The sequence below is a fragment of the Trematosphaeria pertusa genome (genome assembly GCF_010094035.1).
Source record: "Trematosphaeria pertusa strain CBS 122368 unplaced genomic scaffold BU26scaffold_4, whole genome shotgun sequence".
NCBI lineage: Eukaryota > Fungi > Ascomycota > Dothideomycetes > Pleosporales > Trematosphaeriaceae > Trematosphaeria > Trematosphaeria pertusa.
In genome coordinates, this window is record NW_022987215.1 from 1817774 (window position 1) to 1832893 (window position 15120).

General features: G+C 52.9%; 6 protein-coding genes across 6 annotated transcripts; 1 reads left to right on the forward strand and 5 right to left on the reverse strand.

The window, feature by feature from the left end:
* Positions 1 to 42: 42 nt before the first annotated feature.
* On the reverse strand, positions 43 to 1959 carry BU26DRAFT_529468 (sterol C-22 desaturase; the record flags this gene model as incomplete). Its single annotated transcript, XM_033830901.1, has 5 exons — positions 43 to 359; positions 433 to 933; positions 995 to 1458; positions 1545 to 1695; positions 1878 to 1959. 5 exons carry the CDS (start codon positions 1957 to 1959, stop codon positions 43 to 45), a joined length of 1515 nt encoding a protein of 504 aa, XP_033687331.1.
* Positions 1960 to 3351: 1392 nt separating this feature from the next.
* BU26DRAFT_420876 (uncharacterized protein) lies at positions 3352 to 5007 on the forward strand (the record flags this gene model as incomplete). Its single annotated transcript, XM_033823380.1, has 3 exons — positions 3352 to 3822; positions 4000 to 4620; positions 4657 to 5007. The coding sequence occupies 3 exons, from the start codon at positions 3352 to 3354 to the stop codon at positions 5005 to 5007; spliced, it is 1443 nt and encodes a 480-aa protein (XP_033687332.1).
* Positions 5008 to 6093: 1086 nt separating this feature from the next.
* BU26DRAFT_562076 (uncharacterized protein) lies at positions 6094 to 8171 on the reverse strand (the record flags this gene model as incomplete). The annotated part of the gene is made up of 5 exons (XM_033832989.1): positions 6094 to 7214; positions 7268 to 7523; positions 7576 to 7715; positions 7768 to 7973; positions 8023 to 8171. The coding sequence occupies 5 exons, from the start codon at positions 8169 to 8171 to the stop codon at positions 6094 to 6096; spliced, it is 1872 nt and encodes a 623-aa protein (XP_033687333.1).
* Positions 8172 to 9370: 1199 nt separating this feature from the next.
* On the reverse strand, positions 9371 to 10226 carry BU26DRAFT_562078 (SET domain-containing protein; the record flags this gene model as incomplete). Its single annotated transcript, XM_033832990.1, has 2 exons — positions 9371 to 9956; positions 10021 to 10226. The coding sequence occupies 2 exons, from the start codon at positions 10224 to 10226 to the stop codon at positions 9371 to 9373; spliced, it is 792 nt and encodes a 263-aa protein (XP_033687334.1).
* A 1442-nt stretch (positions 10227 to 11668) lies between these two features.
* BU26DRAFT_255580 (uncharacterized protein) lies at positions 11669 to 12522 on the reverse strand. The gene is made up of 2 exons (XM_033821190.1): positions 12481 to 12522; positions 11669 to 12426 (listed from the first exon to the last, which is right to left on the reverse strand). The coding sequence occupies exon 2, from the start codon at positions 12151 to 12153 to the stop codon at positions 11734 to 11736; it is 420 nt and encodes a 139-aa protein (XP_033687335.1). The 5' UTR covers positions 12154 to 12426; positions 12481 to 12522; the 3' UTR covers positions 11669 to 11733.
* BU26DRAFT_255534 (amidase signature enzyme) lies at positions 11883 to 15119 on the reverse strand. Its single transcript, XM_033821189.1, has 10 exons — positions 14222 to 15119; positions 13716 to 14131; positions 13554 to 13653; positions 13402 to 13501; positions 13146 to 13346; positions 12984 to 13099; positions 12745 to 12912; positions 12611 to 12687; positions 12481 to 12561; positions 11883 to 12426 (listed from the first exon to the last, which is right to left on the reverse strand). Exons 1-10 carry the CDS (start codon positions 14800 to 14802, stop codon positions 12281 to 12283), a joined length of 1986 nt encoding a protein of 661 aa, XP_033687336.1. The 5' UTR covers positions 14803 to 15119; the 3' UTR covers positions 11883 to 12280.
* Between the last annotated feature and the right edge of the window lies 1 nt (position 15120).

Below are 15120 nucleotides of genomic sequence, written 5' to 3' on the forward strand. Positions count from 1 at the left end.
ACCAAGTCCTCCCTTCCAAGACGCGATTACCCTTCTACCACTCTAATCCCTCCTCTCAAATGCTAGGAAGCAGTCATCTCGAGGGAAGATGGTGGCAAAGAGTTTGATGTCTTCACTCTCAGTGGTGGCATGATGTGTCCACTTCAGCTTCATACTAGCTTTCCCTACCAAAGCCATAAGATTCAGAATAACATAATTCTGACCGATGCAGTAATGTGGCCCAGTCCCGAAGACGAGCCAGTTCTTGCCCTGCTCCTCCGCATTTCCGGTAATCCATCTATCTGGATCATATGTGTCGGGGCTAGGGTACGCATCGGGGTCGTGGAGAGAAGGATAGGTGGCCGGACAGACCATGGAGCCTACGTGAGCAAAGGTCAATACGTTTCGAACCCAAGATGCACAATAACGGAAGCGGCATTGGGAAATACATACCTTTTGGGATAGTGTAATTTTCGCTGATAGGAAAATCCTTCTTCGCAATATAAGGGACCATGATGACAGGTGGACGATACCTCAAAGTCTCCTTGACCACAGCGCGAGTATAAACCAGGTCATCCATCATATCCAAGGTCAGGGGCATGTCTCGGTCTCCACGACGAATGCTCAAGTTCTCTTCCCGAACCCTATCAAGGATCTCCGAGCGGTCAGCCATGAGCTGGAAGAGCCATGTGCAAGCACTGCTGGAGGCGTCTTGGGAGGCGAATAAGAACGTGAAAACCGTCATGCTAATCTCGATGTCACTAAACCAACGAATCAGCATGTCAGGTCTCTCCTGCTGAGGCACCTCAATGCCATCTGCGACTTTCTTGCGGTATTCTTCTGAAGCCATCATGCTCGTTATCCATGCATCTACAATGCATTCAACCTTTCCGCCAGCACGCATGTTGATTTTAGCCTTAGCTGCGCATTTAGTGAATTCTTCAAGGACCATATCTAAACAAGCGAGAGGGTACTATTAGCAAATGCCTTAGAATTGGGACCAGGAGCTACATACCTGCACACTTCTTGCCATACCAAGTGCGCGTAAACGGAACGATGATCGGAAAGTTGACCAGCTCCAGAGCGGCAGTGATGTTATAATAATCGTCCGCGATCTTCTTCACGGTTTCCTCGGGCATGTACCTGCCCACGAAAGTCCGGCAGGATACAGCACACATGAGCTCTCGGAAATGGGGCATGAATGGAACAGGGCCACCGTTCCGCTTCGTGGTATTGAGGAAGGTCTCGAAGTATTTCAAGTGCACCTCCTCTAGGCCGGGGAGATAAATCTCTAACGCTTTTCTCGTGAACAGTCCATTCAGGCCTTTCCGGTAGTCGACATGAGCCTTTCCATCGAGGAATACCCAGTTTGTCGGTCGAAGCAGCTTATAGGCGGCGTCAACAACGCATGGCTTCACAAATGCCGGCGCATTGAAAACCTTGCGTGCCATATCCCTGGTTGAGGCAATAACAACGAATCTGGACCAAGCGAAACACAGAGCGTCAGCCAGATTCCTGTCGATATAAAATGTTGACATAACGCAGATGGGGTCCTCTGTCCATACTTATGGAAAACTGAAACGCAGCTCAAAGCTCCGCTATTCCACTTCGCCTGATACTCGCGGAACTTGGGGTCGACAGATTCCAAGAATGGGCCGATGAAGGGTACTTTGAACATAGGGCCGGCGATGGATCCTTTGCGGGAAATATATTGGTCTGCGGAAGGATGTCAGTTATCGCTCTCTCATGGCGGATTGAAATTTTCGAAGGTCTCTTAGCTGCGCTGCACTAGATAGCATTCCAAAAATGCTCGTGATACACTCTCTGATAGTGGGCTTGACGAGAAAATCGATACCGCCTCTCTGTGCCTGGGCGGAATGGAAATGCTAAGTACTCACATTGGTCATAAATGACGGCCCCCAAGAGCATAGTCAGGATAACTTTCCAGACACTAGCTCCACATATGAACCGAGCAGCCATTCCGCTTAGAAACTCAGTAGCCATGGCTGCCGCATGGGTAGAGGAAGAGGGCATCGTGAAGGTAGTGTTTACCTCCATAATCGCGGTGCGAGAGGCGAAGGATCTTCCGGTCCCTGAAGGCAGTACCGACTAATCGAGGAAGGAGGGCGAAATGGATGGAGACGAGTCTGAATTGAGTGCCAAGCACTAGCACGCCATCCAGAAACTGATTTTGCAGCTTCCACGGGATTTTGGAGTTGAAATGTCGCTGTCAAAGGAGTAATAATGTTTTTCTCTTCTACCCGAGGTAGGCAAGCGGGAGGGGAGCGGGAACTCCCCTTAGCAAACGGAAGCTAAAATGATGATCTCGATTACCGATACCTTGTTCGCTACACTGCAGGGTGCATGGAACCTGCCGGTGCACCGCAGACCAATTGGAGGAATATACTTGGAAGAGTTAATTTGGGGGCGCCGTCGTGCGCAAATGATTCACGCCCGTTGCCGCCCTCTGCCTCAGCCTTGTGGCCCTCCTGCATGCACGTGCACTAGCGTACACCACTACTAATGAGCAGCGGCATGAAAACTGAGCTGTGCCGTCTCTTGGTGCGGATATCTCCGCGTCACTAAAAGCCTGTGAATTGGGAAACTGGCTCTCACCAAGCAAAGACGGTGACACAAGCAGTGATCGACGAATTGCGAGCTAGAGGTTACGTTACAAGCTTCTCGGTCAACAGCGCCTTTAGTCTAGGCAATATCTCCGCAGACTCTCTACTTGTCGAGGTCTAGGAAGGCTGAATGACCAATTTGCTTACCCCTCTGCACTCCCGCATCTCCGGCTGGGCTCTCTTGGGGTCATAGTATACATATCGCGGATCGGGGGAAGGTGGTGTATCTTTGTGGTGATGAAAGCTACATGGCATCGAAGCTTCCTTCCCCTGTTACGTGGCTGTCCGGAACTTACTATTAATAAGTTTTGAAGTAAATCTTCGGTTGCCAAGAATTTTGGAAGTATCTGTTAAGATACGTTGATGCCGACGTTCCGTTATCTTACTGTGCAAGAGGCATTTCGCGTGACCAATAGTTCCCTCTCATGGACGTGGCAGCGGGATGAGTTGAAGGTGGTTGCATCTCGACTCGACACTTGAAGGACGGTGGCGTTCTGCAGCATATATCGTATAGCCCCGCGGTGAAACATCTGGCCTATAGAGATTAACCCCAGCAACACTATCAGAAGGCAAAAGAAAGGGTCTGCAAGCCCCACGGGCTGGAGGGTTACGTTGTGCGGCTCAACCCCACGGCGTTACCCGGGGCACAATACATATGGAGTGGGTCGTGGTGGACTGAGCCTTGCTTCTCAGGTGCCATCAAGAATTTGCCTCTGTCTTGTACAATCCTTCCATAAAGACTGAGATCATGCGCAGCTTTCAGCCAAACTGTACCTTTCCTCGAACCGAACCAGCCGGGTTCATCAATAACCCAAACATCCGTTCGACGCTGGATATCGTCTGGAGCTGTACGAGCATCATCATTCTTTCGACCTGGTCGGTTCTGCACCTAACAGTACCTCCGGATATCCAAGCAAAGTCCAAGCGCCAAATCATCCGCAAACATCTATATCTCTTGCAACGAAAGTTAAGCTGGATGGGCATCATGCTCATGTTCCCAGAATACCTCCTCGCCATCGGTGCCTCGAATCTGTTTGCTGCTATCGAAAACAACCGTACTCTACAGAAGCTGGCCGCAGACGATGGGGTCCCCTGGTCAAAAACACATACGATTCAAGCAGACATGGGAGGAGTGGCGTTACGCTTCTCGGAACACAGCTCGACACGAAACTCGATACGTGGTGAGGGAGACAAGCCGGACCGGCAGAAAGACGAGCCCGTCGATCATATATCTTCCGAAGCACCTATCGGTGATCTCACGGAACACGATGAGCTATCGGATCGGCGACGAAATGAATCCACAGACCACATATCTGCTGAGGCACCTATCGGCGGTCCGAAGAAACACGATCAGCAATCAGAACCCAAAGAAGCCAGATTCACAGAACATGTTGAGGAAGCAGTTGACACCGACGATATATCTAGAACGCCGTCGCAATCTGACGGCTTCCCAAAATTCTTACGGGACTTTCAAGAGAGCCAAAGGCTACACCTCCAGGGCTTGGGAGAGATTCCATGGACGCCGTTCCATCGACATATGAGGCTCGCCGCCGAATACATTCGTCCCGCAGACAAGCCCGGAACTACCCAAGCCAACCATCTCGCGCCGCTACATGGAAATATTTGGGTTTTGGACTCCAAGCAGCTTGCCCTAGCAAGAGAGCATAGGGTGATTCAAAGGCTCCCATGTATCCGATTAGAAGAGATCCAAGACAAGAGTAAAACTGACGGCCTGGTGCGGTCACTAGCGGTGATTCAAGTTGGTTGGCTCATCGTTCAGCTCCTCGTTCGGTATGTTGGACACCTCCCCTCCTCTGCCCTCGAGTTCAGCACCCTGGCCTTCTCCTCTTGTGCCATTATCATCTATATGATAGAATGGAACAAATCTAAGGATGTGGCTGTCCCCATCTACCTCGACACGGACGCCGTCATCTCATCCGCAGCATTCAATGCTATTGCCGAAGCTGCGCCCACCATCTTTCTGCGAAGTCGACACTATTACATGCCACAGAGCTGTGTGCATCAAGTTATCGAAGGTCGATTTGAATCAAAGCACATCGACCGGCTCATCGTACTCATTAGCATTCTTTCCACCACTTTGTTTGGGGGAATTCATCTCTTCGCATGGAACATCGAGTTTCCCACTGCAGCAGAACAAGTGCTTTGGAGGACAGCAGCCATACTAGTAGCCGTTATACCTTCCGTTTGTGCTCTACTCGTTCTTTTAGAAAGCCTCGTTCTCGGCACCACTGATAAACTTTCAAGACTGAGCACATATATATTTGCGCCGTTTTACCTGTCGGCACGAGTGTTTCTTATCATGGAAAGCTTCCGGTCCCTGTATTTCTTACCCCATGACGCGTTGATATCGACATGGGTGGCCTACGTACCGCACATTAGTTAGTTTTCATATGGATCGTTTGTTCCACTTAGTTGATCAATATTCCCACGCTGCTCAAATAAAAACCTTGTTTGTTCTTCTGCCGAGACATTTTTGCCGTTGGCTAGCACCGACGCAAACCATGTTAGCAACGAGGCCGATGCTAGCATGCAAATTGCGAGATTTCACAGATCTCTCGGTAAAAGGTATGCAACAAAGGCTTGGAAATCCATTGCGATGGCTGCACCGAAGTCCAATAGAGCATCACGCACTATACGGTATCCGACGCTGACGACCTGGCGTAGTACCTTCGACCGAGCCTTACGCCGATATCCAGTCTCTTCTAAGATCCTGCGGCGCTTGACCTTTTTGCAAGCATACGAGCGAGACATTCGCGACTTGGGAAATCATTCAGTATTGCCATGCTGTAGGCAACATCATTTCGGCTGCCGTAAATCAGGCGTCGAGGCTCCATGCGGCAATGAATTCAGTCACGGTGGAGTGCCTAGCTGGAGTGAAAGCGTCACGCTAATGCCTGAGGATGTCTCAAGATCTGCCCTCTTGTGTTTCATGGTTCCTGAGGCAGTCTTTCCGCACGAGGATTAGCGCGAGGCTTCATTCCGACGTTTCCAAGGTTGCTCTCCACCCGCGAGTTTTCCCTGCTCCAAGGTCGATGCCATATAATTCCTCGCTCGCTCGCACGTTTCTATCAATGCTTTCTTTGACTCAAGCGATAGCTTAAAAGCAAACTAACTCCACTCGTGGCTCAAGGTGCGCGGATATGAGCGGTGGGAGGATTCCTGATTACAATGCGAACGGAGTAGTCTTTGGCTGCTGGGAAATTGGGGTGCGAGCCTTAGCGCGAGGGCTTTCTCTTTATCCTTCTCTCTTTCACGAGACTCATGTAGGCGCATAATTCGTCGTTTAGTGTTTCACAGAACATAGAAGGGCCGCTCTCCCAGCGTCTAAGCAGCCTCTGTCCGATTTCGCACGGCGCCCATCCTTACAACAAACTGTCGGACCAACAAGCGTCTGTGATCCTCTTCGCCTATTCTTCGTCGACTCATCTTTCGGCACGCGTATGACACTTGTGCACTGTACGCGAAGCCTTTAGTCCGACCGAATACCTTCCTTGCCGTCTACTTCCATCGAGCCTCCTTCGTCGCAAGCGTCTGCGTCGGTGACTCTCAACAGATCTCCACCATCGTGTTCTGCACCTCGTTCCGCGGATACCCTGCTCGCGCCGGGAGCCTCCACCAACGACACCGACTCCCAGGCCAGCCCATTCGAGCTCCAACCCTCCTCCCACAAAGACAAATCAAGATAATCGTCGAGATCCGGAATGGGGCCTTCTTGGAGCTCGTCGGAGCCCTGGGCGGTCCAGAGGAGGAGGAGGGCGTCGTCGAGATTTGGCAGGGGCGGCGGTAGCTCCATGGTCAGGGTTAATGGGAAGGGCGGCGACGACGCTAGGAATTTCGATAGCGGGTCGTCTATGTAGTCGAGAGCTTCGGTGTTGGGTGCTGTTATGATGCCGTCCATGTCTTGGGTGTCGTCGGGCATTGGTAGGATGTCGTGGTCTAGGTCTAAACTGGCTAGTTGGAACGCCTTCGGGGATGTGGAGGGGCTTGGTAGGAGGTCGCGCGTGGTCTGTCGCTCGGCATGTAATGCGGCTATCTCTACGGGGTGTAACAGTTCGGATCGACGACCCATAGGATCCCGCGTAGCCAAGCCGGCTCCAAGCTTTGTCCCAAGAGGCTGGGGCTCGTTGGAGGCGGACATCTCGATGTCTAGATCGCTTTGATGACTACTTGGCTGAACATAGGGTATCTCGGTGTGCTGTATGGTGTCTGCCGCTGGTTCCGTAGAACCAGGTAGGGCTGCCCGCTGATCGTCGTCAGATCCGTCCAGAAGTTCGATGATGGGACACGTTCTCATGTGTCGGTTGTTTCGAGGCACGTCAGGAAGCTCGACTATTCGAGGTGGATCTCTTTGCTGCTCGCTCCGGGGAACATCTGGGGACTCATGGATTCGAGCGGGTTCTGCTGGCGTTTGATGAAGGAATTCCTGGAGCTTCCCGAGCTGCTTGTTCCAGGAATCCCACTGTAATGACGACGCCATAAGCGAGTAGCGCATATTCGAGAGAAACTCGACTTCCATGATGTGCACCTCTCCGACTGATATGCCAGTGACATCCGCCCAAGTCTTGTTCGTGTACGTACTGTCATCAAGGACTAAGGAGTAGCTCGATCAGTACGGAATGTTTCCGAGGGTCTCGAAGACGTACACTTGTTTGCTAGCATCAAAGCTACAGTAGCGAGCCTGTACTCGCTCCCCGGTTTACCGATGACGTTCGGATTGACCTGTTTCAATCGATGAATGTACAGCATGGCTAGTATGACATCATTTGGGGGCAGTTGTGTCGTCTTTAGAACAATCCTCGTCCATTCTCGAAAGCCGCTCGTGGGAACTGATTCAGCTGATAAGGGACGAGAAAGGGAGGTGATAGATTCCGTCGATTCGAACCATAGGAAGCATATAACCTGCAGATGCACCTTAGCTACATGAGACTTTGCTTTTGGAGATGTTGCTCACTGAGGCAAATAGCTCGTGTAAGTCAACGAACCGCACTTCCTTACTGCCAGGGGCATTGTCCAGCAAGAAAGCCAAGCTGGTGGTTATGTCTCTTGAGCGAGATTCGGTAGCGCGACGTTTATTGCTCATGTTTTTCCGAACTGCATGTAGTGAGTAAACTTATCAAGGCCCAGCTGATGGAGTACCCCTTACCAATCCTGGGTGCTTCAAGGCCATGGGATCTCGCAAATCGTCGCAGCTTGTGAGCAGCTATGTTCTTGCCGTTGAGCTTGTAAACGCAGCCCAAATCCAGTTTGGCATCCATTTCTTTCAAAGTCACCAGTGCGTGGCTTTTCTCGACAGCCTTTGCGTGCTTCTCAAGGTTCCATTGCTTAATCTTTCGCTTGTACTGCCTTTCCCTTGACGTGGCATTAGCGAGAATGGCTCTTATATGTCAGTGCTACTTACGTTGCATAGAAGCCATGTTCATCCTGCATGATCCTCTGCACTTCCACCAACTTCCTCTTCTCGCCCTTGTACAGCTGAGTGAAGCGTCGCCGTTGAGCTTCCCACACATGCGGCGGGTGCTCTGGTGCCCGGGCAGCGTCTTTGCCCATGATGGCAGTTCAAAGCAACGTGAGCGATGAAGGTTTCAGAGCTGAGCGACATTTCGCGAACGGGGTGGGTTTATGCCTGTCGGTGGAAGTGGACGAGGCTGCAAGAGAGCCTGAAGTTGACAAAAGGACCGCCAAGATGATCTGCGCCTGCCATCCGATTGGTCGACACCGAGCGAGACGGGCCCCACCTTCGCCGCTCTTGGTCCCCCTAGCCTTGGCGTAGCTTACATCTGGTCTAGTTGCAAAAGGACCACCGCCTGATTGGTCGATCGGTCGAGTAGGATCGCGAGGAAGCAGCAAAATGACCTCCCACGCATTCGTCGGTAAAGTGTATGGAACTGACTGGAGCAACAGAGGAGCAAAAGGACCGCTCCTCACGCCCCGACAAAAGTACCACTGGCACGGGCATATAAACTCGCATCTCTCAGCTAGAAGGGATGCATCGCACATCTCAATTCCGCCCAAACCCAGAAGTCCACACAAAAGCCTGCTACGCCCGTTTCGTAAAGCCAACATGTCGTCCGCCCTCTCTCCCGACGCTATCTGCGACTTGGTTATCAACGTCACCAATGTCCTCGTCAACGTCTTGTTACTGTGGCAGAGCCAGAAGTTACTGGTTATTGCGGTAAGCTATGCGGGATCTCAATCCGCTTACGTCGGCTGACACTGTACCTAGAAAAGGACAACCGATCGAACTGAAGACTCCAAGCCGCCTCGTGCTTAGTCATTGCCATGCATGAGTTCTGCTGTCCGGTTCGAAACGGGCAATGGAATCGGAAAGCACTCGATCAGGGGGAACTGAAGGATCGGCGAGCTCTGGTACGGGTGGGTGCTAAGCCTGCTGGAAAATATCATGTTCTGGTGTGTTAGCTATTAGGATTAGTGTTTCTAAGAGGCATTATGGAGGGTCGAATAGCTATGTTCTTACTCTTCCGTGTTCACGCTCGCTGTGAGGCGTGGATCTTCAGACAGTGCATCCTAGTACGGCGGCAACTTTCTCGAAGTCTTACTTGAACCTATGCTTTCCATTTGATCACTCCGTGAGCGTCGTAACATCCCAAATACCACATTACTGTTCTATAGTCTGGCTGTGAGAAGGTGTAAGTCGCTTTTTCTATGCATCTGCGTATTGTGGTTATTATCATCCTTAGAGAGAGACAGGGTGCGTTAGTGACAAGGGAAAAAGAAGAAGGGTCCACTTACGCCCGGGAGAGGTCACCGTCCAATTTGCCTAGTGTCCGGAGCAGCCGGATGTAGTGGTCCAGATCAGATATTCGTTGGCTCAGTTCAGTAGCGTTCGCGGGAGCAGGCCCTCCGATCAGGGACGCTTGGTGGGTCCGCGCAAGCGCTCGTCTCTGGTCGTCCATCCCGACCTGTAGAGGATTCGTAGGTTGGCAAGCTGTGCAAGTGCAGGCGAATCCCCAATTAGTCTGGAGCACTTGGCGGCGGGTAGCTCCGTCATTGAGCCAATCGTTCGTGATGTAATTAACGAATATCTCCGCCCCGTTGCGAATGGGCTGGCTGGCGATGAGCCTAGCCTGACCTTGCTGGTGGGCAGGATTGCCACTTGCTGATAGAATCTCCAAGTACGCATTGGGGATGCATGAGTGGTTTATCCGACTTACGCTGTCATAGACGACGACGTAGATCCTGTGATTGGCAGACCGGAAGTCGAAAGCATTATGCACAAAGCGCTGGATGACTTCTTGTCGCGGAGTACCAGCGGTGGCACCATGGATGGCACCATGAAGCGTGTCGAAAATGTTCGGATCCGCGTGTGGAGCGCTATGGTATGCGTTATTCAACTGGTTGGAATGGTGTCCGCGTTCACGCCTATAGAAGCTTGCACCATTGTTGGGCGCCCATTGAACATGGGTCGAACCCGGTGTAGCAAACCACCAGCGGATTCTCCTCCAAAATTTGGGTTCCTAGCGGAATATCATGCTGGGCAATCAAGCCCTGTCCATGGATGGTCCCGACGTGCGCTGGTAGGGCCAACGCGTTCGCCGCCATATTGTAGTCGTCGAGCAGTGGTTGTCCTCTGTCCTGAAGCATGGTGTGCGGTCTTACCAGGGCGGTATAAATAACAAGCAGCATGCCGTTCTGAGACAGTCAGGCGTTTGCTACCAGAGACAGAATCCTGGAAAGCTCTAGCACAATTGAATGTCTTCACTCTGGCCTCCCCGCTCTTGAATCAGCCGAAAGACATTCAAAGACAAGATAAGATCAAGGTCCTAGCTCTTCATACCGCTTCCAAGTAATTCCCATCCCAAGCGACGAGAGCGTACGAGCAGCTCCCTTGCCGAAATAGATAGAACCTTGTCGTCCTTCGATCCATGCCCAGGAATACTGGCATTGCAAGACCAACATGTCCGCGACTATCTTCGCGCCTACCCCATCCAAGTCAAGCATGTCTCAGACAACATTGACCGCATGCTTCCACGTCTCCACCTCTTTCCCGGCAGCTAAGCGTCGGCATTTCGCAGTCAGCAACATAAATCTCACCCCCGGATACACACATCTCTACTACCTTCCTACTTTCCAACAACTCCCGCCCAAACCTCTCCCGATCCCATCACCGCCCAGGTCATGGCGCAGCCCAGGATGACGGTGTGCATATACGTACGCATTCCACCCTGGCCACCTCCCCGCGATCCTCTCATCCCCATTCCCTTCTCCCACGCGTCCTCTCACAAAATTCCATTACACAACCATCACTCCACAGCACGCAACCCTATTCCACGATCCTGTTTCGAAGTTGCGGCTCAGACCACGACGCACGGTCGTCGTCGTCGCTTGCGTGTTTCGCCAAGCCCCTTCGTTTCAGCGCCTGCAGCGCTTCGTCGGCGAATCACATCCCCGTCCACCTTCCCCCTGACGAACCGAACCGAAACACTCATCTCATCTCCCGCATCTGCATCCTCTAATTCCCCATGGTGATCGGCCTCCCTGCACGAAAGGTCAAAGTGTAACTCAACCGCGCTCTGTCCAAGCTTTCCCCATCTAGCGCATCATTTCCTTTCGTCTCGCTTCGCCTCTCTTAACTGAGGAGGCGAGGGCGTCACAACCGCGCGTACCCCTTTTCGAACACGAGACCCCCAAACAGATTGCCCGGGGGGCTAGGCTCGTGATGAACTGACCCAAAAACCGCCCTTCGCTTTCCTTCCAGCCAGCTGCGCATCATGACTGGGCGCCACCGGGCGCGCTGACGCGCGCCGCAGAAAAGAAGCATCGTGTTAATAAGAAGCGTCGGTGCTTGCGCATTTGATCTTCGTTGCTAAACACTACGGCCCACGGTAGAGCACGAACCTACTCACAGCACGATGAAGACCACAACACTGCTTCTCCTCCTGGTAGGCCTCGCGCTCGCGCACCCGCACGAGACAGACGACCACCCAGGCGAGCACAGCGCCATCCACCAGACCACCGTGCAGTCCCTGAACGCCAGCCCGACAGATTCAATAGTCACGGTGACGTTTGACGGGAGTACGTCTTCTGCCCCTTCCCTTACATACCCCCTCAATCAATCAATCAATCGACTAGTCTACTCCGTATACTCATACTAACACGCCGTCCTCCCACAGTGACCTACACAATCCCCGTCTTCGACCCGTCCAACGCGCTCACCTTCGGCGCCACCGCTACCGACGACTACCCCGGCGATCACTCTGCGATCCACTCCGCGATCCACTCGCCGCGGACGACGACTACAGCTTCCAGCACCGCTGCGGAGGCCGCGTCCTCGGGGACCGACGTGACAGATTCGTCTGCGGCAGCGGCGTCTACGACGACTGCGCCGAGCGGGACATCGTCGACGGCGTCGGCGCTGCAGCAAAGTACGGGCGTGGCGCATGCGAACTATCCGGAGATTGTGGGGGCGATTGCGGGGGGATTGGTTGCTGGGTTCGCGTTGGCATAGGTAGAGGCGGAGCTTGAGATCAGACAGAATAGAGAACAGACGACAGGACGAGGAAGAATGCATGCACAGGCAGAGAATACCCCAGGGAAGGCGTTTGGATGGGACTGGACTGGGCTGGCAAAAGTGTGTATAGCTATGTCTTATAATAGCCAAGTAATACCATGGATGCGCATTTCATACGCAAGGATATCTAACGTCCTGTTCGCATGGTTGGGACCACCGCGCTCTGCCCAGCATGGCTGGTCATGCCCATATCGCGTCCAGCCGAGACGACGAGCGGGCGACGCTTTTTCCTCAGGAAATCCTGCGTCAGTTCGAGCAAGTGGAGATCAGATTCTGTGTTCACTATTAGTACCGATGCAAGCTCGGATGGGTAGGGATAGGCATCACCTGGTTCCGAGAGCAGTGACGCGGCGACTGGCAGACGTTCTGTGCGACGCGTGACGCGGGACTCGTACGGGATGTCACCAACTTGGACGCATCGTTAGCTCGCATACTCGATCCTGGGCGTAGGACTCACTTGGTATCACGACTTCCGGAGCTCCAAGGATGGGAGACACCCACCATTGATGCCACGCTGGTTGGACGTGACAGTCTCTGCATTCCTCGGTCAGTCCTACACTGGGACTCTAATTGCGAGTAGGAGAAACACACGGTGGAGGATCGTCTCGATACCGCGGCGCCACTTCCTCGCTCATCATAACGACGAGCGTGTTCTTCTTCCCGACCTCGAGGATGCGGTGTCGCCACCATCCTTCGTAGACATTCATTCTCCGCATACCTTCTTGGTGCTGTGCGTGGGTGTACTGTTTCCCTATTTGCCTTTACACGCGGGACGTCAGCTGGATGAATCTCAGGCACATCCGCTCAGGGGAGCCGAGGCGTAGACGTACCAGCGCCATTGGACGAAATGGCCGACGAAAGGATCCTTCCCAAATTTTTCACGGTACTTCCGCCGGAACTTATCGAACCTGTGGTAATACTCGAACAGGTAGGTACTGCCACCGACCTGAAAGCGTCAGTCAAGGTCCTTGCAGCTAGGCAGAGCAGCTTACCTCCTTGAGAAAGTCGTGGAGAGATTCCCCGTGGACCTGAGCGGGAGGTAAATCTTTCCATAGCTTTTGGAGGCTCACTGCAACTGCATCCACGCCGAGATATTCGCGTAGATCATCCACAAGTTTCATGACCAGCTGTTTTTGCTCCGTGTGCTGCGTTGGCATATTGTCTGTTAAGTAGACGAGCTTCCGTGGGAGGCCCTGGACACGTAAGCCTTACGTCGTATAACTATGGTTGAAGATGACAGGCACTGACTTGGATATCCGGGGATAGCAGCTCGCGTGCATAAGTCTCGGCGACGAAAGCCACTATTTTCTCGAAGTCTCTGCTGAAAAGTCCGGGGACGTCGAATGTACTGAGGCAGTTCAGTCATCTCATGTCATAGTCAGTGCTGATGGATAACGCACGGGAAGACAGAAAACATCCCATGCGCCGGAACGACGCCACGGCTTACGCGCAAACCGAATACGCCATTGCATTGAGCTGGTCTCCGGATACTACCGTTCGCTGTGGCGTAATGATCAGCATTGGCCCTCTCAAGCCACGCCGCTTCAACAATTTTGACTCACTATCCGTTCCAATGCCAATATCGAGCCAGTCATACGCCGCTACCGCAGCAGCGCTTCCGCTACTACTACCTCCTGGACTCTGATATCCATCTGCTCGCGGATTCCAGGCTGTCTGGTAGTCAACAGCCTCGGACGGTTCTTCTCTTGCCAGGAACGCGCTGAGCTTTGTTTTACCGAGAATCTGAATTCCGCGACCGATGAGCGGTGCGATAGCGGCTGCACTTGATGTCTGGGGCGGGTAAAGGGAGTAGATTGCTTTGCTGCATAAGGATATCCGTGTATCGCACAGGTCGAATGCGTCTTTCAGTGCGACTCGGTACTTCGCTAGGTCGCGTTTCTCGTCAAGGAATGCTAGCCGGGATGCAACGGCGACAGAGAGGCAAGACCCGTCATGATCATGTGCCACATTCTTGTACCTGGCATGCATTAGCGCTCAGCACGCTAATGAGAATTCGTGATAACCTAAACATCAAGATTGCAGCAAGCGCTCGCTCTGGAAGACTTACAGTCTCTGTCCATGTGTGGAAGGCCGTAGTGTCACAAGAAAAGCGTCCTGGGTGTCATCGCACAGCCTGTATATCTGCCAGAAGCGGCCAATGACACTGAGATGCGGCCCCAAGGTCACGATTCCGGCAGAGTCGAATTTTCGGAAGTGGAGATGACAGTCGAAGCCCCATATTGTCTTCAGGGATCTGTAGAGGTAGGTTGGTTGCGGCACAAGAACCAAGATGTTGTGCAGGAAGGCGGGGATCAGGACGTCATCGAGGGCGATCCAGTCGGCCAATTTGCGGTTCAGCGACGCTTCGGTGAGCGCATCTGCTTCCGACTGCTCGAGTTTCACGACCATGACAATGATGCCATTTTCGAGCGGCGGTTCAACGGACAGCAGATCGGTCGGCCAGGTTACGTAGCGGTTGCCGCCCTCGGTGAACGAGAGGCTCTGGTCGCCCATTTGAGATGTTGAAGAGAGAGTCGTGTTGCGCAAAGTTCTGCTCTGGCGTGCTAACAATGAATGGTGGGTGGAATGATAACCGGTGAAAAATGATGAGAGAGGGTTGGAGGAGAAAGCGGACGGGCGGGCGAACATGCGGTGAGAATCGAAGGCGTGCCCTCCTCGAGGTGACGATGGAGGTGGAAGTCGCCGTTCGCAAAGAAACGGAAGGAGTCATACTTGTCCGCCCCACCAGCAACGACGCCGCCCGTCCGCCATCCCCAAAACTTGGGTGAAGCCGTTCACCCGTCGCACTGTCTCTAAGAGGCAGTTTGAATCTGGTGCTGAGCTCCATATCGCGTTCGGTGATCGTTGTTAGTGCGCTCTCGTCGGGTTGCCTTGGACTTGGTTTCCCTTCTCGGCCCAACCCATCGTTGCTGAGATGAGACGAACACTCGAAGTCGCGACGGTGCC

Coding starts and splice junctions, on each gene's coding strand:
- BU26DRAFT_255534 (XM_033821189.1), bottom strand. CDS start 14,802: ATGTTCGCCCGCCCGTCCGCTTTCTCCTCCAACCCTCTCTCATCATTT. Junction 13,347..13,401: donor TGCTATCCCCGGATATCCAA/GTCAGTGCCTGT, acceptor TTACGTGTCCAG/GGCCTCCCACGGAAGCTCGT. Junction 12,562..12,610: donor TCCGGAAGTCGTGATACCAA/GTGAGTCCTACG, acceptor GATGCGTCCAAG/TTGGTGACATCCCGTACGAG.
- BU26DRAFT_255580 (XM_033821190.1), bottom strand. CDS start 12,153: ATGCATTCTTCCTCGTCCTGTCGTCTGTTCTCTATTCTGTCTGATCTC.